Here is a 24890-nt window from a genome sequence, read left to right as displayed (position 1 = left end):
TCCGTCTTGGCTCTGGAAACCTTGCAGGTTGCAGTACGTCATGACGCTATCAATGCTCGGCCATAACTAAATTAATCTTGCAAAATACACCTGTATTTATAAGATGATTTCCACAAGCTTGTCTCGGCAGTTGTACGATCCATATCGATCGTGAACTATTACACAAAAAAACGTAGGTTTTTTGGCGGTCATTTTGTTTTTAAAACTGTAAGTTTTGACGAATTCTTTGCAAATTTTTGGCAAATTAAAAATGCCAAAGTCGAAGGTTAACGTCATCTAAGAAGCCCGCGGTGACGTCATCAATGATGGCGGATTACGACACCACACATCACACACCAGCACCAGTCCCAGAAGTAAATATTATATACCGACTATTTACATCAATTGGTAACCACACGAACTAAGTTCAGGGAGCTAAGGGGGCGTTCAAGTATTACGTAACAAAATATTTATGAAATGATTGCGTACTTTTATAAATAAAATTGAATCATTTTTATTGAATTATCACTATTTTGTATGGATACAAAGAAGGAGTGAAATGAAGTCTACGATTTAATTGATAAATTTACTATTATTTAATTCATTAATTAAAATATGTTTGTTACTTTAACGCAGAGATTATTTTAACTATAACTTTTCTACATGTTTGCTATTTAACTTCTTCCAATCTGTGTTATTCTGTTAAGGATAGGACGATGATAGGAAAAGTAGGAAACGAATGGGAGTGTTTCAAGTTTAATGTACCTCGAAACAGTCAAATTTATGGTTGTTCCAATCGAGTGGAAGAGAGATAGATGCGGCGCAAGCGTACAATGAGCGTAACGGGACACAGCGTAACGGGAACAATGTGCGTTACGGGACACTTTTTCGTGCGTGCAACCGGCGTTCATCGATTGATTAGACGTTGTCACGTCAAAAATATGTTTGTAACTTGACAAACGTTTGCACAGTTGCAACAAATACTTGAGGTGTTCTTGTACTGTGCAGCCAGGATCTCTGTGCCCGTGCCCCGGCCAAGAACAGGCTTGTCTGTGTCTGGGAGGTTCAGTGTCGGAGTGATGTGTGGGCCGACTTGAGCGCCGATACACTCCGGGACACAGGGCTTCGAGCCAGACCCAGTTTATGGAGTAGCGACCACTACCTCCGCCCGCTCCGACGCCATGCACTTCTATCCCAGGACGTGACACCCCCCGGTTAAGACCGATCTGATGCCAAGAGGATTACGACAAACACACATCTTGTTATTATCTTGAAACGCAACATTCGCTCTAGTTCTTACGCTTGAAACTGTATTCAGAACATGAAAGCCAACAAGCGCGAGAAAAAATAAATTAATTAAACAGGGGTTCGAAGTAGCCCGGCTTCTGGTTTGTAACCGTGTCCTTGGCAAATAATTCACCGACGTTTCGGTCGACATTGCAGTCGCCATCATCAGGGAGCAGTTACCTACTCCTTGATGGATGGCGACTGCAATGTCGACCGAAACGTCGGTGAATTATTGGCCAAAGGACGCGGCTACAACCCAGAAGCCAAGCTGCTTCGGACAATGACCGTGAAAGACTGCGAACATTATCAACAGGGGTTCCACCGACGGCGATTAAAAACATTTTAAAAAAATGTACACAACTGCGTGAAAACTTTTTCATCTCGATGAACTGGAGCGTGACTTAATGTAAGCTTTGGACATACGCCATTGCTAAGCACATTTATGTCTGTAGATAAAACTACAAAAAACACAAATGACAATAACACAAATAAAGCAAAAAATTTCTGCTGTCAGGATTTGTTATTTTGATTTATTTGTTTTGTTGACCATATTCCTGTTGTGGAGTATTGTGTGGTGTTTATATCCTGACAACAGCAATGTTTTGCTTTATTTGTGTTTTTTGTAGTTTTCTTCTACAGACATACGTGTGCTTAGCAATGGCGTATGTCCAAAAGTTTACATTAAGTCATGCACTCCCATTGCACAAATCTTTCAAAGATAAGAACTGGAGCGTGTTTTTCAACATATTTCTCCGCGCCCTTCAGTGAGTTGGCGCTACGGTAAGACACCGGACTGGACTCGGAATCTCCTTGGACCTGATACCGGAGTCCCGTGTTTATCCTGATGCAGTTTCGGGTGTATGCCGGAACGTCTCCTTTTGGCAGGTCATGGCCGACTTCTTCCCCAACTCTTACCTGTCCAGTGTTCGTCAAGTCTTTCATGACCTCGAAGTCAACGACACGTAAAACATAACCACGCTGAATTTTTGACGTGATAACGTCTTATGAATCGATGAACGCCGGCTGCACGCACGAAAAATGGTCACGTTTCCGCCTGAGCCGAGCGTGCAAGAACCGGCCAACCCACCGTGCGAGAAAATCTTCTATAATATCAAACAGGTTAAAGCGGGCTTTTTAACTAATTTTTCGTGATTACATTTAAACAAATTATTTAAATTAAATATGCAAAAAAAAACTGTAAATAATATTTGAAAGTTAAAAAAGTATGCAATTTTTCATCAATGTTTTCTGAAGACGTTATCACGTAAAATTATCGTCCGTAAACCGACTTTACAGACAACCCCCTTTTTTTTAAAGTGTTTTCTTGACCTTTGAACATCCACATACCAATAAAACGGCAAATATAGTTTACGGTTAATTTTTTGTCGAGTATAACACGAATAGTTATAGAACTTGTAAAGTCATAATTTTTCAGCACCAGTTTGTAAATTCGTACAAAGATCAGATATGAAACTATTTTAGTTTCCTTTTCTGCGTTACTCTAAAATGTAAATATTGCTCAGAGCCGTGTTTATTTTGTATGGCGAGCAACTTGGAAGTTAATTTTTAACTCCATGGAGACATATAGTTGCATCAATCACAGAGTAAAGTATTTGAAAACATAAATTATATACACATGCATAATTTTAATAAATACTGCCAATATTCTAAATCAATGTTCTTGCCACTTCTGTTTCTAGTAAAAATTGTTTTCATTTAGTATTCGATTTTGTGTAAGTATTTTTCCGATTGAGCTTCAGCCATACGATTACAAACTGATGTGTTTAAAACTGCACATTTTACTCTTAGTCCACAATAATTCTTTACCTGACTGTAAAAATTTCACTTGACAGACCGATATTTCCTCGATCAATAAAACCATTTTTAAAGATTCCTTTGTAAACTAAAATTTTCCTCTGAATGTAAATCAGAAGCAGTAATAGCGAACAATATATCAACTTGGAATCGTTTTGTAACTGTAGCGTTGCTTTGCTTGCAGGTTATGGCAATGTGACTCCCAGAACGGAATGGGGCAAACTCACCACGATCTTGTACGCCATTGTGGGGATGCCACTGTTTCTGCTGTACTTGTCCAACATTGGGGACATCTTGGCAAAGAGTTTCAAGTGGACGTACGCGAAGATATGTCTGTGCCGAGGCTGGGGCACGTCCAGAAGAAGGGGCCTGAAAGCGAGGAGCTATCCTCAGCAGAAAGAAGAGTCGAGAATGCCCACACATGACTTCGCCAGCACTGAAAGCAACTGGAAGGTAGTCAAATAAACTTTTTTCTTTCGAAACACCAACAATTTAGTTTGATATATTTCTTTGATAAACAGCTGATGACTTTTGGGTTGTTTTTTTTTTTTTGGTGAAAAAGGTATTTCGGAATCTATGTGTGTGTACTCACACTCTGAGACTCTTACTGAACCAATTTCAGTAGAATATGGTATTAAAGATAGGAAGCCTACGATTCACTCATCCTTCTGGACATACCCGAATACTCACGTTGGCAAGCCTTCTTTTCACAGACGTGAGAGCCAAACCCGAAGTTCCTCGAAGTTCATGCTCGCTTTTTTTTTCCGTACCACAACAGGTGTATTTATTTGGGGCAAACCGTTTACATGATTTCACAGTATCTTTAATGTAGCTATCCTAACCAAATCAACCGTCCACAATGTTTTAAAGTATTTATAATGTAGCTAACCTAACCTAATTGACCATTAGTTATCATGAGTTGTATATTTATTTACAATGAACAAAAAAACGAAGATGCTCGATCGGGTATGTCCAGAAGGACGAGTGAATCGTAGGCTTCCCATTAAAGATTGGGTAGGGTATGAATGTAACCAACGGAGGCTAAGTGACTCGTGTATTGGTTTATGGTGTCAAATGTTTTCCTTACAGGAGACAGGGTGGGTGGCGTGATGCGGTGATGATGATGGGAATGTGGTGGGTGCGACAGCCCAGAGATAAGGCGCATCGTGGCGATAGCGTGAGGCGGATTGTCGAGGAATTGTGGGGAGTGGGGGAAGGATTATTGATTTCAGAAGCTGACACAGGCAAAAAGTGTTTGGAGTTACGTGGGGGTTACGTAAAGCAAGATGTGGAGGTAATTGGAAAACCTAGGTGTGTTTCGAGATGCCAGTAATTTTTCTCTTTTGTACTTTTTAGTAATATAGAAAATCACAAATTCCGTGCGTCTGCCGAGTGGAGTGAACAGTGGACACAGAGCGCGCATTCTATGTAATTCGAGGAGAACTAGGAGAAGTATTTACATTTCAGAAGTTTCGTAGCCGCGGCCCGCGTGTACAACACAAGTAATTGCACCTGGCTTGTTTCCGTGTGTATAGTTGGTTCGATTGATAATTGATATACTGATAGTGTTATGAGCAGTTGAGCACATATCTGTAACTCGACACGATTGGAAAACACATTTTTTTTTGGAAATAATACGGGTTTTTGTAAGTATGTATTATTTCTGCGTGTAAAAAACAAAATAACGTTAACCCTAATGGTGGTGCCAAGGCACCTGTGGCACCTACCGTGCGCACGCCTATGGTGATTGAGTATTGTTGACGAGCAAGCATTCGAGATTTGAAATGGAACTTCGGGCATACATTGGCCCGAAATAATTTTCAGCCTGTAAACATTTCTCATAAATTGGCATGAGATAGAATCATTATTCTTAATAGGTGGAATATAGTGGTAGCTGCTTATGAAAGTTAGGGGAAATGATCGGTTCTACATATCGTTAGAAAAATCCGACTTGCATATACGATACATGGCACGAAATTAAATATCTGATCAGCTGATGAGACTTCTCTGATGAGTAACTGTTTTCCAATACAAGCGGACCATACTGCATTGCGCAAGGTTTCAATATACGAAGTAGGACATTATAACTGCCACGAGTGTGTGATATGCTAATAGAACTATTATAAATAATTGTACACGATATGCGCGATCGCCATAGACACAGCCCTGCATGTGGTATTCAAAGGACTGCACCCTAACAAGTACATTGGTGTTCATTGATAGAAGTTACAGTTAATGTATGGAATTTCCAATGAAGAATGCGTTTAAAATAACGAATAGTACTTCGTGGTTTTAGATAATTAGATATTTTTAGAAACCATTGAATTCCGACTCCAGAGGTTTTTTTTTATTGCAAACAGTAAAACAGAGGCGTAAAAGGTAGATTTTGTAAACATACATAGACGATTCTTGTGAGATCGTGCTCGAAATAAGTTACCTCAGTGCCCGTATTATTTTAAGATACCTGTAAATTTACGAAGTTGACTAGACAATTTGTAACCAGTACGCTTCGTGATTTTAAAAGGGCTCGAATAGTTTCACGATGCGAAGATGGATCCCATCTCCATTGCGGACACGATAGTCGTATAACAATGGTTTCACATAACCGCACGTGTAGGAACGTATGAAGTCTAGGTCAGGCGAGCAGGCAGACCAGAGGGGGCGACTGAAATGCTGCCCCTTGGAAGGACAGCCCTTCAGGATTTTTCTGACAGTGGTTAGTTTGTAAAGTGACCTAACCTAACCTAACCTAACCTTACCTAATCTAACCTAACCTAACCTAACTTCACCTAAACTAACCACTGTCAGAAAAATCCTGAAGGGCTGCCAATCCAAGGGGCAACAATTCAGACAACCTTTCAAAAACACCACTGTCAGAAAAATCCTGATGGGCTGCCCATCCAAGGGGCAAAAATTCAGACAACCTTTCAAAAACACTACTGCAAGAAAAATCCTGATGGGCTGTCCTTCCAAGGTGCAAGTTTTCAGGATTATTTAAACACTTAAAGAAACATGTTTTCAGAAATTGGATGGGCTGCCCTTCCAGTCGCTGTACAAACAAACCATTGCCAGAAAAATCCTGAAGGGCTGCCCATCCAAGGGGCAACAATTCAGCTCCCCCGACCAGAGTATGCCAAGAGCGCCCACGGTACTTTATGGAAGTTTTCCCGAGTGGAAGACCCTGAAGCATTTGTGGTTTTCCAGGTTGACTACATGCCAGGTGAGATAAACGAAGATCCGAACAGCATTCGCCTGGAGAGAGTGGCGTCGGACGGCCTGAGTGCCGACGACGACGACGCAGATGTGGAGGGCGACACCGAGAGCAGCGAAAGCGCCAGATACGACCAAGAGTACGACCCTCAGACTGTCACAGTTCCTCTGACCCTCTGCTTGGCCGTCATGGTCGGGTGAGTGTGCGCTGTAGCCGCCTAGGTTTTGTAGTTTGTGGCTCTTCGTTGGCAGTTCCAAGTTTTGATCCAGCCTGACAGTCTCAACAATGTTTTTGACGTGACAACGTCTAATAAATCGATGAACGCCGGCTGCACACACGAAAAAGTGTCCCGTTACGCACATTGTCCCGTTACGCTGTGTCCCGTTATGCTCTTACGCTTGCGCCGCATCTATCTCTCTTCCACTATATTGGAACAACCATCGATTTGACTTTTTCGAGGCACATTAAACTTGAAACACTCCCATTCGTTTCCTACTTTTCCTATCATCGTCCTATTCTTAACAGAATAACACAGATTGGAAGAAGTTAAATAGCAAACATGTATAAAAGTTATAGTTAAAATAATCTCTTCGTTAAAGTAATAAACATATTTGAATTAATGAGTGCAAATAAAAGTAAATTTATCAATTAAATTGTAGATTTCATTTCACTCCTTTTTTGTATCCATACAAAATAGTAATAATTCAATAAAAATTATTCAATTTTATTCATAAAAGTATGCAATCATTTCATCAATGTTTTGTTATGACGTTGTCACGTTAAACTATCGTCCGTAAACCGACTTTACAGACAACCAATTTTTTTTTTTTTTTTGGTTCAGCTTTTGGTAACCTTCGTTCGCTGTATAAACAGTGAACTTACTGTGTAATTGCTCAGGAAAAGAACACAGTGCACTGATCTACGAGGCGTAGTTGGCTTTTCGCCAGGTTTTGGTGCTGTGTTTTTCTGCATTCGAGTCACAGGCCTGGCTGATGACTGTATCGTTTGAAATTGACACTCAACAGTATTACATGAACTCAGAACAAAATCTGATGGTGTTTATGCTGTGTTGTATAGAGTTAATACTTTAAATTCTCCGAGCAATTATAATTTTTAAAGGTTATTCGACATATGGGGTTAAAATGTTTATTCTTGACCTATTTTTTTTTAATACAAAGCATTCTTATCAGTAACTAGCGACCCATCCCGGCTTTGCAAGGATGCGATCTACTAATTTGGCATATTTTAGATTTAATAATAAGTACTTATAAGTATAAAGCTTTTTAAGAAACCGGTATTTCAAAAATTATACACATATCAACACGTATTGATAACATAACTAAAGAATTACTTCGTAATCAATATTGACAGCTTTTTTTTTCTCTTAAGAAAACACAAACAGATTTTGTTTAGAAGTCACACTCGACGAAGTTGAGAAATATTATTCCGGAGACACAGACTAACCGACAAAAATAATTAGGTAACTATTAAATAATATCATGCTAAAAATAACGAGTTGATGTACCCCATATGGTATGGTGTTAGTGTCAATTTTAATCTAAATAGAATTTCTAAGGTAAATATCAAATTTAATTTGCTAAGCATTAATAATTTTTCGATAAAAATATCTTCGCAAATAACTTATTATTTTGTTTACAAATTTTTAAAGATAAAATTTCTTCCTGTGTATCATCCTTAGGAGACAGAAATATGCTATTGCGAACATTTCTGTAAGCCTTTTTAAGACATACCATCTTGAAGCATATTATTTTGATGTAAACGCCTTAAAAGAGTCATTAAAAACATCAAGATTTCTTTGCTAACTGTAATTAAATATGAATTTATTATATACATAAACTTTCCGCAATACATTCTCTAACTGACGGTGAAAATCACATCAAAATCCATTGTGTAGTTTACAAGAAGCAAGCGAACAAACAGACGCAGATAGCAGAAGTATAGCTCGGTTCCTCCGGGGAGAGAGTGTCGGCGGTGTCGGCCACCATCTTGGATTCTGAAGTCACGGAGGCCATCTCGGATGACCTTGACTTTTGACCTTGACCTTCAAAATCTACCAAAAATGACAACATTTGGCAAAATCCACCGAAATTCCCAGTTTTTTTTTTTTGAAAAAAAAAAAACATTCTGCCCAAAAATATAAAAAAAAATAATATAAAATTTCATTTTCGAGGGGGAAATCCGAAAAAAAAAAAAAATTCGAAAATTTGGAATTCGAAAACCCCAAAAGACTTTTCCCTTAGAAAACACAAAATGTCTCTAAAGCGGCTTAACACTCCTAAAAGTAAGCCGCCATAAGCTGCCGAGGCCATGACTTTGACAATTAAGATGTAATGGCCACCATTTTGAATTATGATATCATCGTTGCAATTTTCGTTACGGCCGCCATTTTGAAAAAATATAAACTCATTTCAATACAACTTTGCTTTGAAAAAATATTAAGTTTGTCTTTATATACATAAAAACACTTTCTTATTTTTATGTACACCCTCTAATAATAAACTTTCAAAACATGTTTGAGTGCGCGAAGTGTATCGATTCTTAAAGGCATTCCTTGTTTATGATTATGGTGTCTGAATAGGCCTCGAAGCTATTATTTTTTATATAGTTTTGCACTCCATTTATTGAACTGAATTTTGCTTTTTAAAAAGAATATTCAACTATAAACCGTAATGCAATGCAACTTTATATGGCTAGAAAAAATTGATTAAGTTTTCATTTTTTAGAGAAATTTATCAATTATCTTACAAAAAATAGTAATTATTTGTTCTTTCCAAATGTTGAACCATTGAACATTAAAATTTTTAAATATTTATAGATTTCTCAACTTTTGATATGCATTTGAAAGCCCTGATTAGTTTTTGTTTTCAACCAATAAACCCTTTAAATAATAATAAAGAAATTGCTCTTATGTTTTCTTAACGTAATCATTTAAACCCTGGTAATGTTTATGGTTGTCCTTTTTTAATGTGTACACTTATTGATAAGTTTGCAAATAAATTTGCTGTATTTAATGGAAAATCGCGGAATATGCCTTAAAGTTATTAAGGGAGGGATTGGCTGCAGAAAATAAAGCTTACAATATGATTGCTTCCAAATTTTATCAGATTAAAAAATATACAGCGCACAATTAAACATAAACATGCGTTTTTCAGCAAAAATTTTTTTATTATAATTTACTACATGATGATCTCTTAGATAATTTTTTTTACACTTACACGCCATCATAGAAAATTTCGTCTTTCGATAGTTTCATATTATAAACCGTTATTATTACCCGTAAAAGTAAAGACAAAAAAATGGAAAATCTATTACAATATGTAATGAACAGAATCATTGTGAAATAGGTGCCTTTCGTTTTCTCTTAAGTGACCAAGTTCTGGAAATATATTTAATTTAATTTGATTCTAGTTAATTTTTTTAAATAATTTTCTTAAATTACAATTAATAAAAAATGGTCCCTAGTATTTATGTTCTTCTTAAACAAATGTATCATTAAATTTATTTTGAAATATTTGGTTTACTTTGACATTGATATTTCTTTGGAATGGGAATAATTTTGCTTGTGACAGGAACTTTAAATTTACGGCAATATGGTTAACTTTGTCATTAACAAAGTTATTCCACTATTTAATTACATCATGAGCTTGATTTTACTGTAAATGAAATGCCGAACAAAAATTTTGCGGGCAAGGAAACCATTTTGTCATTGTATCCGTTGAAAAAATTGGCAATTGTATTAGTAAATGAGAGGAACGGCTTCTTGAACACAATATTTCACATGATAATAAATATTGGCCTTATTGAAATGAAGGGTCTTTTGATTGTTCAATCGTATACGTAGTCGATATGCAATCATTTTTTTTTTTGAGAACCAAGCTGAGTTGCGGTGGACTTTTGTTGCAGATACGTGTGTTTCGGCGCCGTGTTGTTTTCCGAGTGGGAAAGTTGGAACTTCCTGGACGGGTCATACTTCTGCTTCATCAGCCTCAGCACCATCGGTTTCGGGGACATTGTTCCCGGAGACAACATCTACAACAAGGGCATCGACCTGAGCTTCATATTCTGCTCCATGTACCTCATGCTGGGCATGGCCCTCATCGCCATGTCGTTCAACTTGATGCAAGAGGAGGTTGTGCATAAGATGAGAACCTTCGTCAGGAGACTCACCAACATGTGCAGTTGTCGCCGGAGGAGAACTAGGGATCAAGGGTAGAAAAAAAACCGAGTTAAAGGAAAAACCGCGTGTGTGTGTGAATACATTTGAACGTGGCGGAAAAAATCAATTACACTGACAGTTTTCAAAGCTTTGTAAAAGATTTTTCCAATCAGAAAGTTTAACGAATTGTTAATCATGGTTACTTAAGATGACAAGTAGTATATTTCATGGAATTGTACTGAAATAACTGTGCATTATCAAAATGATAGTTTATCCTTTATTTTGTATTTATATAAGACTTTTCAAACTGCTGTTAATAAATAAAGTCATGCTGAGAACATTGGTTTAGTTTAGTCGGTCACATAAAAACCACCACAATATTTTGTTTGCCAGTCTGTATTTCCTGCTTGTTAGGTATTCCAAACAAGTTTAATTAAACTTATTTAATTAGTATATCAAACAGAGAACTCCTTACACATTTATTAATAATCAAAATGACGTAAAAGTGAGGAACCATGACAACCGTCAATACTAAGCTATGCCCTTGTCATTTTTATCTGGTTTTGTATTTGAGTATTTGCTTTAGAGTGCTTAAAAATTGTTATTTCTTGAACAAAGTTTTAAATTAAAATTCCGAACAAATACTTCAAGATGCGCGGTTTTTTCTTCGCAGAAAAAAAAGTATAAATTAAATTTTTATCATGTATGTAAATTCCCAAATGTCGAACGATAATGTTATCAAATGATACACGGGTGAATACCTACAACATTAAAATAAAAAGACAGTGAAGTGAAATTGTATTGATAACACTCATGAAACTGAGTTCCCTCCCACATATTTAAGGCAAATTTTTGTTCATAGTTTGAATATTTACTGTCACTCGAAACTTACACTTTGGTTTCATTATTAATCCTCAACAAAAATTATAAGTACTTTAAGGTGTGAACATAATAAACACATTTAAACTAACAATTGACTGCTATAACATATTAGATATTGATTATGATAGTAATGTTTAAGTAAAGAAAAAAAATATTTGTATCATTAAAAGTGGAAATATTTACTATATGACTCAACTTGAATATCAAAATACGTAGAGAATAAACATTAACCGTAAAAATATTTGAAATGAGAGAAAAAAATTTTGAGATCACATGATGTGCCAGCAAAGATGGTTTACCTTTAGTAAAAACAAACCAGTAATGAGTGAAAAGGTTTACCTATACAAATAACCTTCAAACGCAGGCTGTTCATCAAGTGATGTGTGCTTGGTTTTAAATACTTATGCATTCGTAATTTAAGGAAAACGAAACCTTTCTCCCACCCCAAAAAAATGTGAATATGCAGAGAGCCAGAAAAAAAAAGTTATTTTACTTGCTAAACATCCTGTCTTAATCGCTGTTTCTGGGGATTCTGTGAGTTCCAATTCTTCACGTGCATCTTCTTCCACTTGTTCACTTGAGTAAACTTAGTGAAGACTCGGCCCCCGGTGAACAGCAAGAGCGGGGGTCGGCAGACAGCAGGCGGCTCTACTCACGGGACTGCACGGTTCTACTCAGGGAAACCTTCTTTTCACAGACGAGAGAGCCAAACGCCCGATCGTGCATCTTCGGGGTTTATTTATTTTGGACAACTCATGATAACTAATGGTCAATTAGGTTAGGTTAGCTACATTATAAATACTTTAAAACATCGTGGACGGCTGATTTGGTTAGGATAGCTACATTAAAGATACTGTGAAATCATGTAAACGGTTACCTAGCCCTGGATAGCTACACATTAAAAAGTTATTTGCTAAGCAACCTTCGGGGAACTTCGGGTGTGGCTCTCTCGTCTGTGAAATGAAGGCTTCCCCTCTACTCAATGCGCCGCCGCAGCACAAGAAACAAAAGCCGAACGAAATCAAACGGCCCAATCACAGCGCTTGTCCTCGACCTGCGCTCGCCCCGCCCCTTCACCGCACTCGCCATAATAGTTTAGATTTCTTGTTTTATCAGGAGAGTTCTACTAATGACTATCTTTTATTTTGTTTTACATTTACGTGTTATTTTCTTCATAGGTAGCATTTATTTTTAATACCTTGTGTTGAGTTTGTGGATACGAATGTGAGCGTGGAGTCCACCTACGTCTTGCTTATTATAGTATAATTATATATAGGAAACATAATTCTCTTCGGCTGGGGCCGCAGATAAAAAAAAATGCAAGTATGCGAGCGCTAAATTATGCTATTAGGCAAATATGCAAGTGTGCAATCGTGCAAGTAAGCAAGTATGGTGCGTCAATTTTTTTACCTCTCTCCTGCCGGTTCCCCCACCCCGCACCTAACTATTTCCCTCGTGCGATCGGAATTTACGTTACGCCAGAAAAATTATAGCTACCCTCAGCAAAGAAGTTTCACTTCAAAATATTTATATTTTGTCGAGATTTTTTTTATGTTCGGAAATTCCCATGTAGATGCAGACACAATACATGTCGCGGCTGTCTAATAAATTGTAGGATCTGTTCACTTAGCGTTTGGCACGTGCAGGTGTGGGGCGGGTGAACTGACAGGGGGTGTGAATGGACGACTGTGCGTGTGGAGCACGTGAAGACGTGGTGGTCCGTATGAGCACCTGCCGGCGTGGAGAGCTGTCCCGTGTCACGTGCCGCCGCTGGACAGCTGCAGGTGTGCCGACCCCTGGCGCAGGTGGCGGGCGGGTGGTCTGACAGGGGGTGCGAATGGACGACTGTGCGTGTGGAGCACGTGAAGACGTGGTGATCTGTGTGAGTTCCTGCCGGCGTGGAGAGCTGTCCCGTGTCACGTGCCGCCGCTGGACAGCTGCAGGTGTGCCGACCCCTGGCGCAGGAGGGGGGCGGGTGGTCTGACAGAGGGTGAGAATGGACGACTGTGCGTGTTGAGCACGTGAAGACGTGGTGGTCCGTGTGAGCTCCTGCCGGCGAGGAGTGCTGCAGGTATGCCGACCCCTGGCGCAGGAGGGGGGCGGGTGGTCTGACAGAGGGTGAGAATGGACGACTGTGCGTGTGGAGCACGTGAAGACGTGGTGGTCCGTGTGAGCTCCTGCCGGCGAGGAGTGCTGCAGGTATGCCGACCCCTGGCGCAGGAGGGGGGCGGGTGGTCTGACAGAGGGTGAGAATGGACGACTGTGCGTGTGGAGCACGTGAAGACGTGGTGGTCCGTGTGAGCTCCTGCCGGCGAGGAGTGCTGCAGGTGTGCCGACCCCTGGCGCAGGAGGGGGGCGGGTGGTCTGACAGAGGGTGAGAATGGACGACTGTGCGTGTGGAGCACGTGAAGACGTGGTGGTCCGTGTGAGCTCCTGCCGGCGAGGAGTGCTGCAGGTATGCCGACCCCTGGCGCAGGTGGTGGGCGGGTGGTCTGACAGGGGGTGAGAATGGACGACCGTGCGTGTGGAGCACGTGAAGACGTGGTGGTCCGTGTGAGCACCTGCCGGCGAGGAGTGCTGCAGGTATGCCGACCCCTGGCGCAGGTGGTGGGCGGGTGGTCTGACAGGGGGTGCGAATGGACGACTGTGCGTGTGGAGCACGTGAAGACGTGGTGGTCCGTGTGAGCACCTGCCGGCGAGGAGTGCTGCAGGTATGCCGACCCCTGGCGCAGGTGGTGGGCGGGTGGTCTGACAGGGGGTGTGAATGGACGACCGTGCGTGTGGAGCACGTGAAGACGTGGTGGTCCGTGTGAGCACCTGCCGGCGAGGAGTGCTGCAGGTATGCCGACCCCTGGCGCAGGTGGTGGGCGGGTGGTCTGACAGGGGGTGCGAATGGACGACTGTGCGTGTGGAGCACGTGAAGACGTGGTGGTCCGTGTGAGCACCTGCCGGCGAGGAGTGCTGCAGGTATGCCGACCCCTGGCGCAGGTGGTGGGCGGGTGGTCTGACAGGGGGTGTGAATGGACGACCGTGCGTGTGGAGCACGTGAAGACGTGGTGGTCCGTGTGAGCACCTGCCGGCGAGGAGTTCTGCAGGTATGCCGACCCCTGGCGCAGGTGGTGGGCGGGTGGTCTGACAGGGGGTGTGAATGGACGACCGTGCGTGTGGAGCACGTGAAGACGTGGTGGTCCGTGTGAGCACCTGCCGGCGAGGAGTGCTGCATCTATGCCGACCCCTGGCGCAGGTGGGGGGCAGGTGGTCTTACAGGGGGTGTGAATGGATGACTGTGCGTGTGGAGCACGTGAAGACGTGGTGATCTGTGTGAGCACCTGCCGGCGAGGAGAGCTGTCCCGTGTCACGTGCCGCCGCTGGACAGCTGGAGGTATGCCTTCACTGCTGTCCCCTACACACGTGACATAAGGTAACTTGTCAACTGGCTGCCTTTCGCTGGCTCTCACGGTCAAAGTTACTAAGAGTGTCCGTAAAAACATTTCCCAGTATATAACAATTTAATTTAGACTATTTTTAACAATCAAACATCAAATTGAAGGTAAACGAACTTAGTTTTTTTCTTACAAAAGTCCAATATGTGCACATTTAGCTATACGGCACACATGCAACCAAAAGTACAATTCTTCCCGAACTTTTTTTTACCACGTCCGGAGTAATGGAAGCAATATAACTCTTCGATTCTGTGTCTCAAATCTGGGAAATTATTAGGTAGCGGCGGAACGTAGACACGAGGTTTTATGAAGCCCTAAAGGGAAAAAAAATCGCTTGGCGTTATGTCAGGTGAACGTGGAGGCCAGCGAGAAAGAGCTCTGTCGTCTCGACCATTACGACCAATCACAACGGTCGGGGACTTTGACGATTAAACTTTAAACGAAACGCACGTTAACTGAAATTACAGGTTCGCTCTTAGCAAATCGCAGAACACAAAATGGCTCTGAAAGCGAAAAAAAAAAAAAAAAAAAAAAAAAAACAGCAAAGCAGTACTAGCGCATGCGCTTATATAAAACTGTTTAAGTTTATGAGAGTTTATAAGAAACTTTTATCAGCTCGTTACCCGTATATATAATACTAGCTTCGTTGTTCACTATGTCGTGAAAACTGGCCAAGATCGTCGTGAACATAATATCGTCGTCTCCATTCACTGAAAGGTATTTTAGAAGTTATCTCTTACTTTTATTAAGTGTCACTGTTCTTGCTTTCACAAAAAGAAGCGCACTAGCAACGCAGACGAATGGCGGGCTTCAGTCGTTTCAGAGGATACGCTTTGTCCCGGTCGTGACAAAGAAATTCCCAACTTTTTCTGATTTAAAGCCCCGCGCAAGAAATAAATTCAAACAATATCTTCACAGCTCTACGAATAGGAACTATGCAGAAATCTTCATTCTGTCTCGATAGTTTTCAAGTTCCATCTCGAGCGAGAAAGACACTATGGTATATTTCGTACAATGACGATAGTGATGAATGGTTTTGAAAAGTACAAACTAGCAGTCTTGGAACTTTCAGTATTTTTGATTGCAGTTTTGCTATTCGAAAATAAAAACCACGGGAGACACACTACATAATAAAGTTGCATTTTAGTTTGGTTGAAAAATTTTATATTTTAAAAGTTTTTTGTGAGCTGAAGACGAAGTAAAATACAGTAATGAAGCTTGTATGCCTCAATTTTTTCTGCTGCATCATCGTTAACGGTAATAAATCAGGAACTGTTTTCATGATTGAATTGGCATCTGCCAAACACTCGCTCTCTTAAGACTTGCTTCACAAGGGGCGATGTTTTCAGAATGAGTTCTATGCAAATCCTGATGCAAACGCAACCTCTACCTACCGTTCCTTTTCACTCCAGCCAGCAAATTACGTCGGCTCTGACGCAACTCGTTTGAAGCTCATAGTTTCCTGTAAAACCACTCATGTATTCCCAACACGTTTCTCTAATAAAAGAGCGCACTCATAAGTCGACTAAAGTAAAAAAAAAAAGTCACAATTTAACGCACATTTGTAGCGCTACATGTAGGATAGCAGAATAAATTGTAATTTTTTCAGACTGCTTTATGTTAAAGAAAGAAACACTTCTGTAACTAAGGAAGGAATATTCATGACGCCAAATTTTTTCAAGCACGTTTTAAATCTAATTTATTTATTCCTTTCCGTGGAAGCTTTAGTGTAAATTGTGTCTTTTTTAATTCATTATTATGTTTGTTGGGGTACCAGCCATTATTAATAACAAAATTTGAATTAAATTAATTTTTTTTTATCTAGCAAGAATTAAAAATTGTTTGATTCATAAACATGACAGTTGAATAATGGAAAATAAGAATTGATAGATATTAAGACGCTTAATTTTTTTATCAAAGTCAGTTTCAGAGCAGTCATCTGTATAGTTAATATTCTGAAATTATTATCATGTTTTAGTTATAATAAATTTTTTAATGATATCCTTCAAAGAATAAGACACTAAAGATGCCTTTTAAATAAGTTATTTTTGTTGAGATTTAGGCTATAGATTAAAATGTTTGTATTTTGTTTTTATTTTCCAACCGGTATCTAACTTATTCGCGAACAATTGTTTTTATTTAATATAACCAAATGAATTCATTCCAAATTATTATAACAATTAGCTTAAACGATTTCTTAATATATATATATATATATATTTAATATCATTTATATTTGCAGTTAACGATGCATATTAAAGGTGCACTTTACGGATAGTCAAAAACTGTAAGATATTTATTTGATTTAAACTTTTGGTGATTATTGCATATTGTTTCGTTTATAGCCTGAGTAATATCCAAATGCTAAACAACACCTTAAATTTAAAAAAAAAATTGATAGTCTTCATAGGAACATTTATATTTAATTATTTAAGTAAATGGATGTTAATAACTTAGTAATTTGAACAAAGGTGTGTAATATTATACTTGAGTTGAGATTATTAGGTATTAGATTATTCTCGTTGGCAGTAAAATTTTAATATTTACGAAGCGTAACATATCTAACTATTTGCATATAATTTGAGAGTTTATGCTGAACTGATTATTAAGGACTTAATCAAACGATGTAAGTGTCAAAAAATTATTTTTAGTATATGAAAGTCTTAATAGGATAACGTGTTAAAATTATCAGCTGGGAAGATCAAAGTTAACATTGAGAAAGAATATTCATGTCAGAAGTTGGCTCCACGATCCTTTGTTAGGCAGGGAATAGAGCAAGATGCAAGGATGGGACGCGACAAGTCTAGACACGCCACTACTGAATTGAGCACGACGTAAGGAAGGGACGTGGCAAGTCTAGACACGCCACTACTGAATAGAGTACGACGTAAGGATGGGACGTGTCAAGTCTAGAAACGCCACTACTGAATAGAGTACGACGTAAGGATGGGACGTGTCAAGTCTAGAAACGCCACTACTGAATAGAGCTCGACGTAAGGATGGGACGTGGCCATTCTAGACACGCCACTACTGAATAGAGCACGACGTAAGGATGGGACGCGGCAAGTCTAGACACGCCACTACTGCATGGAGCACGACGAAGGATGGGACGTGGCAAGTCTAGACACGCCACTACTGAATAGAGCACGACGAAGGATGGGACGCGGCAAGTCTAGACACGCCACTACTGAATAGAGCACGACGTAAGGATGGGACGCGGCAAGTCTAGACACGCCACTACTGAATAGAGCACGACGTAAGGTAGGGACGTGGCAAGTCTAGACACGCCACTACTGAATAGAGCACGACGTAAGGATGGGACGCGGCAAGTCTAGACACGCCACTACTGAATAGAGCACGACGTAAGGATGGGACGCGGCAAGTCTAGACACGCCACTACTGAATAGAGCACGACGTAAGGTAGGGACGTGGCAAGTCTAGACACGCCACTACTGAATAGAGCACGACGAAGGATAGGACGCGGCAAGTCTAGACACGCCACTACTGCAAGAGCACGACGTAAGGATGGGACGCGGCAAGTCTAGACACGCCACTACTGAATAGAGCATGACGTAAGGATGGGAGGTGGCAAGTCTAGACACACCACTACTGCAAGAGCACGACGTAAGGATGGGACGCGGCAAGTCTAGACACGCCACTACTGCAAGAGCACGACGTAAGGAAGGGACGCGGCAAGTCGAGACACGCCACTACTGCAAGAGCACGACGTAAGGAAGGGACGCGGCAAGTCTAGACACGCCACTACTGCAAGAGCACGACGTAAGGAAGGGACGCGGCAAGTCTAGACACACCACTACTGCAAGAGCACGACGTAAGGATGGGACGCGGCAAGTCTAGACACGCCACTACTGAATAGAGCATGACGTAAGGATGGGAGGTGGCAAGTCTAGACACACCACTACTGCAAGAGCACGACGTAAGGATGGGACGCGGCAAGTCTAGACACGCCACTACTGCAAGAGCACGACGTAAGGATGGGACGTGGCAAGTCTAGACACGCCACTACTGCAAGAGCACGACGTAAGGATGGGACGTGGCAAGTCCAGACACGCCACTACTGCAAGAGCACGACGTAAGGAAGGGACGCGGCAAGTCTAGACACGCCACTACTGCAAGAGCACGACGTAAGGAAGGGACGCGGCAAGTCTAGACACACCACTACTGCAAGAGCACGACGTAAGGATGGGACGTGGCAAGTCTAGACACGCCACTACTGCAAAGAGCACGACGTAAGGATGGGACGTGGCAAGTCTAGACACGCCACTACTGCAAGAGCACGACGTAAGGATGGGACGCGGCAAGTCTAGACACGCCACTACTGCAAGAGCACGACGTAAGGATGGGACGTGGCAAGTCTAGACATGCCACTACTGCAAGAGCACGACGTAAGGAAGGGACGCGGCAAGTCTAGACACACCACTACTGCAAGAGCACGACGTAAGGATGGGACGCGGCAAGTCTAGACACGCCACTACTGAATAGAGCACGACGTAAGGTAGGGACGTGGCAAGTCTAGACACGCCACTACTGAATAGAGCACGACGAAGGATAGGACGCGGCAAGTCTAGACACGCCACTACTGCAAGAGCACGACGTAAGGATGGGACGCGGCAAGTCTAGACACGCCACTACTGTATAGAGCATGACGTTAGGATGGGAGGTGGCAAGTCTAGACACACCACTACTGCAAGAGCACGACGTAAGGATGGGACGCGGCAAGTCTAGACACGCCACTACTGCAAGAGCACGACGTAAGGAAGGGACGCGGCAAGTCGAGACACGCCACTACTGCAAGAGCACGACGTAAGGAAGGGACGCGGCAAGTCTAGACACGCCACTACTGCAAGAGCACGACGTAAGGAAGGGACGCGGCAAGTCTAGACACACCACTACTGCAAGAGCACGACGTAAGGATGGGACGCGGCAAGTCTAGACACGCCACTACTGAATAGAGCATGACGTAAGGATGGGAGGTGGCAAGTCTAGACACACCACTACTGCAAGAGCACGACGTAAGGATGGGACGCGGCAAGTCTAGACACGCCACTACTGCAAGAGCACGACGTAAGGATGGGACGTGGCAAGTCTAGACACGCCACTACTGCAAGAGCACGACGTAAGGATGGGACGTGGCAAGTCTAGACACGCCACTACTGCAAGAGCACGACGTAAGGAAGGGACGCGGCAAGTCTAGACACGCCACTACTGCAAGAGCACGACGTAAGGAAGGGACGCGGCAAGTCTAGACACACCACTACTGCAAGAGCACGACGTAAGGATGGGACGCGGCAAGTCTAGACACGCCACTACTGCAAGAGCACGACGTAAGGATGGGACGTGGCAAGTCTAGACACGCCACTACTGCAAGAGCACGACGTAAGGATGGGACGCGGCAAGTCTAGACACGCCACTACTGCAAGAGCACGACGTAAGGATGGGACGCGGCAAGTCTAGACACGCCACTACTGCAAGAGCACGACGTAAGGAAGGGACGCGGCAAGTCTAGACACACCACTACTGCAAGAGCACGACGTAAGGATGGGACGCGGCAAGTCTAGACACGCCACTACTGAATAGAGCATGACGTAAGGATGGGAGGTGGCAATTCTAGACACACCACTACTGCAAGAGCACGACGTAAGGATGGGACGCGGCAAGTCTAGACACGCCACTACTGCAAGAGCACGACGTAAGGAAGGGACGCGGCAAGTCTAGACACGCCACTACTGCAAGAGCACGACGTAAGGAAGGGACGCGGAAAGTCTAGACACGCCACTACTGCAAGAGCACGACGTAAGGAAGGGACGCGGCAAGTCTAGACACACCACTACTGCAAGAGCACGACGTAAGGATGGGACGCGGCAAGTCTAGACACGCCACTACTGCAAGAGCACGACATAAGGATGGGACGCGGCAAGTCTAGACACGCCACTACTGCAAGAGCACGACGTAAGGATGGGACGCGGCAAGTCTAGACACGCCACTACTGCAAGAGCACGACGTAAGGATGGGACGCGGCAAGTCTAGACACGCCAGTACTAAATAGAGCACGACGTAAGGAAGGGACGTGGCAAGTGGCAAGAGCACGCCTGCCAGGTGTCGGGTTCGCCCCCTCAAGGCCCAGAGCTGCGCAGGCAAGCACGACGCGCCGACTCTAAGCGCCTTATCGATCCCCATCTCGCGCACACTTCCTGCTTGGCGGGCGACGCCCGACTCACTAGGGCGCGGACTGAGAGCCGAGCTGTGCTTACAACTGTCCTCCCCTTCCCAACCCAAGCCTATTATAAAATCCCCTAAATTAAGACTACAGTACCCTAAATTAAACGTGATAAAAATTTACAAATCGATATTTTTGTTTTAATTGTCGATATTTTTTTATCGACCAGGAGCCGTTCTATTGATAATGAAAAATAAATTTTATTTCAGAAGATTTTTTTTGAATAATTAGTGTTTATTAAAGTTGCACAAAAAACTTGTTTTTTTTTTGTTGACATTATTGAATTTACTCTATTAAGTTCAGTAATCCGATAATAAAGCATCACATGCTACTTTTTGTCATATTTAAGTTTCCTTTCACGCTACTATCTAGGTCGTTAGGTTGGAGACCATGGTAAACAGAGAAGTTTTATATTTTTCATGAGTTAGGTGAAAAAAAATTCTAAGTCAAAGAATTGTTTATTTTCTCCATGAAAATTACCCTTAAATATGTTTTCCCCCATAAAATTCTTTTTTTTTTAAATTTCCAACCCCACATTTGGTAGTAAAACCCTAAAGTTGGCATCACTGTTGCCCAGGCGATATGGTCTAACCCTCGCTGGAGTGTCTCGTGCTCATCGACTTAACGTTTCGTGACGCTTCCTTCAAGGAAATGTTTTTCTGTGTAGAATTTAATGTGCTGACAACTTTGCAGTTTTAATTTGTCTTCATTTGTGAATATATTTCATATTGTAAAGGATTTAAAATTAATGGTTACCATAAGTGAAATATTTTTTAAGGTGTTCCACTGAGTCCGAAATTTTTCTGAAGTTAAATTCTTTACAGTTGGTAAGATAGGTTTAGATCAGAGCGTAATGATCAAACGAAAAGTGCCACACTCAAGAGTGGGGAGCTCTAGGTTGAAGAGGGGGATGGTGAGTGGTAATCTATACTAATATTATAAAGCTGAAGAGTTTGTTTGTTTGTTTGTTTGTTTGAACGCGCTAATCTCAGGAACCACTGGTCCGATTTGAAAAATTCTTTCAGTGATGAATAGTACATTCATCGAGGAAGGCTATAGGCTATACTATATTATCAATAACATTAGGGATCCTTACTAAAAGTCCAATTTAGAATCAAATGCGTTGGAGGGGGATAGATACAACATGCAGTACACGTACGAAGTGTGTGTTGACAATGCTGCAGGCGCTAGAAGTTTATTTCCTATTGCCTATTAACATTGTTGCCACGCACTAGATGCCTTATCATTCTTAATTTTCCCATACAAGTAAAAAACACCCTTGTGATATTAACAACGAAGCAATCAGTACCCTCATAAGAGTTCAATTAGTATTTAAATACTTTTTATCACTTTAAATCGCAAACCTAAACTATTGTTTTTTTTCCTCTCTCTGTGCTTAATTTGTTTTTTTATTGCCCTGTTTTTCAAGTATATATATTTTACAGAGTTGAAACTTCACAGTAATGTTCCTTATGTTACGCAGGATGACATTTTCCGAAAATTAGATCCAATGGGTGGTTAAAACCAGGCAACAGTGGGTACTTTGTCTGCATGAGAACAGGATTTTGCATTGTTAATGCCTTCTGCGTCTCCATGGCAATGGCCATCGCGCGGCAGTGGCGTACCCACAAGGAGGGGCATGTATAATGAGCGGCGCAAGAGTGATCTGCCTGTAGACTGCCGTAGCGAAGTACGGGTACATCAGTTGTATGTTGCGTGCACGAGTCGGGAAACCATCGGTGCTATTCATTTTCTCTCCGGTACTTTATACAGCATTGTAATAAATTTTCACTGAATTTTTTTTTATATTCCATTACTGTAATGGAAGATGTGGCTTGATTTTTTTCCATTAGTATAGCCGTGCGAAGCCGGGTCGGGCAGCTAGTAACATATATAGTGGAGAGTCGGACAACGGAGGATTCTTTGTACGTATGCTATTATAATTGGACAAATGTAATGTGTGTCGAATACTTCTAAACATCCTCTCCCTGTTTCTCCTAACGCAGATATCATATACTACCCCCTTCCCTCCCCAGGACCTTCTCAGGCCCCCAAAATTTTTAAAACGTATTAAGTACCTATATCTTTTTTTTTTTAACAAGCATGAGGAATTTATCGTTTATGAGAGGTGCAGTGGTCAGTGTAACGACCAATATTTTACAGTTAATTCAAACAGTGTACTCTTCATAAAGAAACAACATGACCAATAAAAGCTCAACCAGCACTAAGACTTATCACGTGCTTCAAGCCATAAGAGCGCCATGCGTTACCACGCACCTCCTAGCTGCAAGAGCGCCACGCCTTACTATGCACCTTCTAGCGACAAAGTGCCACGCCTTACCATGCTCCTTCTATCTACAAGAGCGCAACGCCTTACTAAGCACCTTCTAGCTACAAAGTGCCACGCCTTACCACGCACCTTCTATCTACAATAGCGCAACGCCTTACTAAGCACCTTCTAGCTACAAAGTGCCACGCCTTACCATGCTCCTTCTATCTACAAGAGCGCAACGCCTTACTATGCACCTTCTAGCGACAAAGTGCCACGCCTTACCATGCTCCTTCTATCTACAAGAGCGCAACGCCTTACTATGCACCTTCTAGCTACAAAGTGCCACGCCTTACCATGCTCCTTCTATCTACAAGAGCGCAACGCCTTACTATGCACCTTCTAGCGACAAAGTGCCACGCCTTACCATGCTCCTTCTATCTACAAGAGCGCAACGCCTTACTAAGCACCTTCTAGCTACAAAGTGCCACGCCTTACCACGCACCTTCTAGCTACAATAGCGCAACGCCTTACTATGCACCTTCTAGCGACAAAGTGCCACGCCTTACTATGCACCTTCTAGCGACAAAGTGCCACGCCTTACTATGCACCTTCTATCTACAAGAGCGCAACGCCTTACTATGCACCTTCTAGCGACAAAGTGCCGCGCTTTACTATGCACCTTCTATCTACAAGAGCGCAACGCCTTACTATGCACCTTCTAGCGACAAAGTGCCACGCCTTACTATGCACCTTCTATCTACAAGAGCGCAACGCCTTACTATGCACCTTCTAGCGACAAGAACGCCACGCCTTACAAAGCACCTTCTAGCTACAAAGTGCCACGCCTTACCACGCACCTTCTAGCTACAAAGTGCCACGCCTTACCACGCACCTTCTAGCTACAAAGTGCCACGCCTTACCACGCACCTTCTAGCTACAAGAGCGCAACGCCTTACTATGCACCTTCTAGCGACAAAGTGCCACGCCTTACTATGCACCTTCTAGCGACAAATAGCCACGCCTTACCATGCTCCTTCTAGCTACAAATGCCTTACCGCGTACCTTCTAGTCATTATGAGCGCCACGCCTTTCTGCTCGCCTTCACTGGAAGGCCACGCCTTAGCGCGCGACCACCCACTAGCCTTTTTTAAGCAAAACTCACGTTGTGTTTCACGGCAAACTGTTGATGTCGTCGATACTGCTTGGAAAGCACATATCCATGCAAACTGTATTAACCCTGTTAAAAAGCTCATAACAAAACAATATTTTTGTTATTTATAATTTTATAAACATTATAATATATTTTTATTTTTTAGTTTTATGCATTAATGTTTGCAACAATTCTGTATCAACCTTAATAACCAGAGTTTTATCTTATTTTCCAATGGAATAAAGAATCAAAAAAACAAAACAAATATAACTTTCGTGAAAATGAGTTTTTGTATATAATGGCCTAGTGAAAGTGAAATGAAAGTGTGTTTAGGCAGAATTGTATTCCGATAAATAGTTTCGAATGAACAGTATCAATATTTATGTGCGGCCTGCGTGACGAATGTTTTGTTTTGTTCCCTCCATATTTGCACGAC

The 24890-nt window shown here is 41.9% G+C and overlaps 1 protein-coding gene across 1 annotated transcript in view; it reads left to right on the top strand.

Moving 5' to 3' along the window:
• LOC134529789 (TWiK family of potassium channels protein 18) overlaps nucleotides 1-10828 on the top strand; it is a 36621-nt gene extending 25793 nt beyond the window's left edge. The window contains exons 2-4 of the mRNA XM_063364236.1: nucleotides 3266-3534; nucleotides 6286-6488; nucleotides 10217-10828. Coding sequence (XP_063220306.1) covers nucleotides 3266-3534; nucleotides 6286-6488; nucleotides 10217-10526 — 782 coding nt within the window. The 3' untranslated portion in view covers nucleotides 10527-10828. The remainder of the gene's footprint in view (nucleotides 1-3265; nucleotides 3535-6285; nucleotides 6489-10216) is intronic.
• The last annotated feature ends 14062 nt before the right edge of the window (nucleotides 10829-24890 follow it).

Source organism: Bacillus rossius, chromosome 2 (assembly GCF_032445375.1).
Source record: "Bacillus rossius redtenbacheri isolate Brsri chromosome 2, Brsri_v3, whole genome shotgun sequence".
NCBI classification, from domain to species: domain Eukaryota; kingdom Metazoa; phylum Arthropoda; class Insecta; order Phasmatodea; family Bacillidae; genus Bacillus; species Bacillus rossius.
The sequence above is the reverse complement of the archived record's forward strand: the minus strand, read 5'-3'. Positions and strand labels throughout refer to the sequence as shown.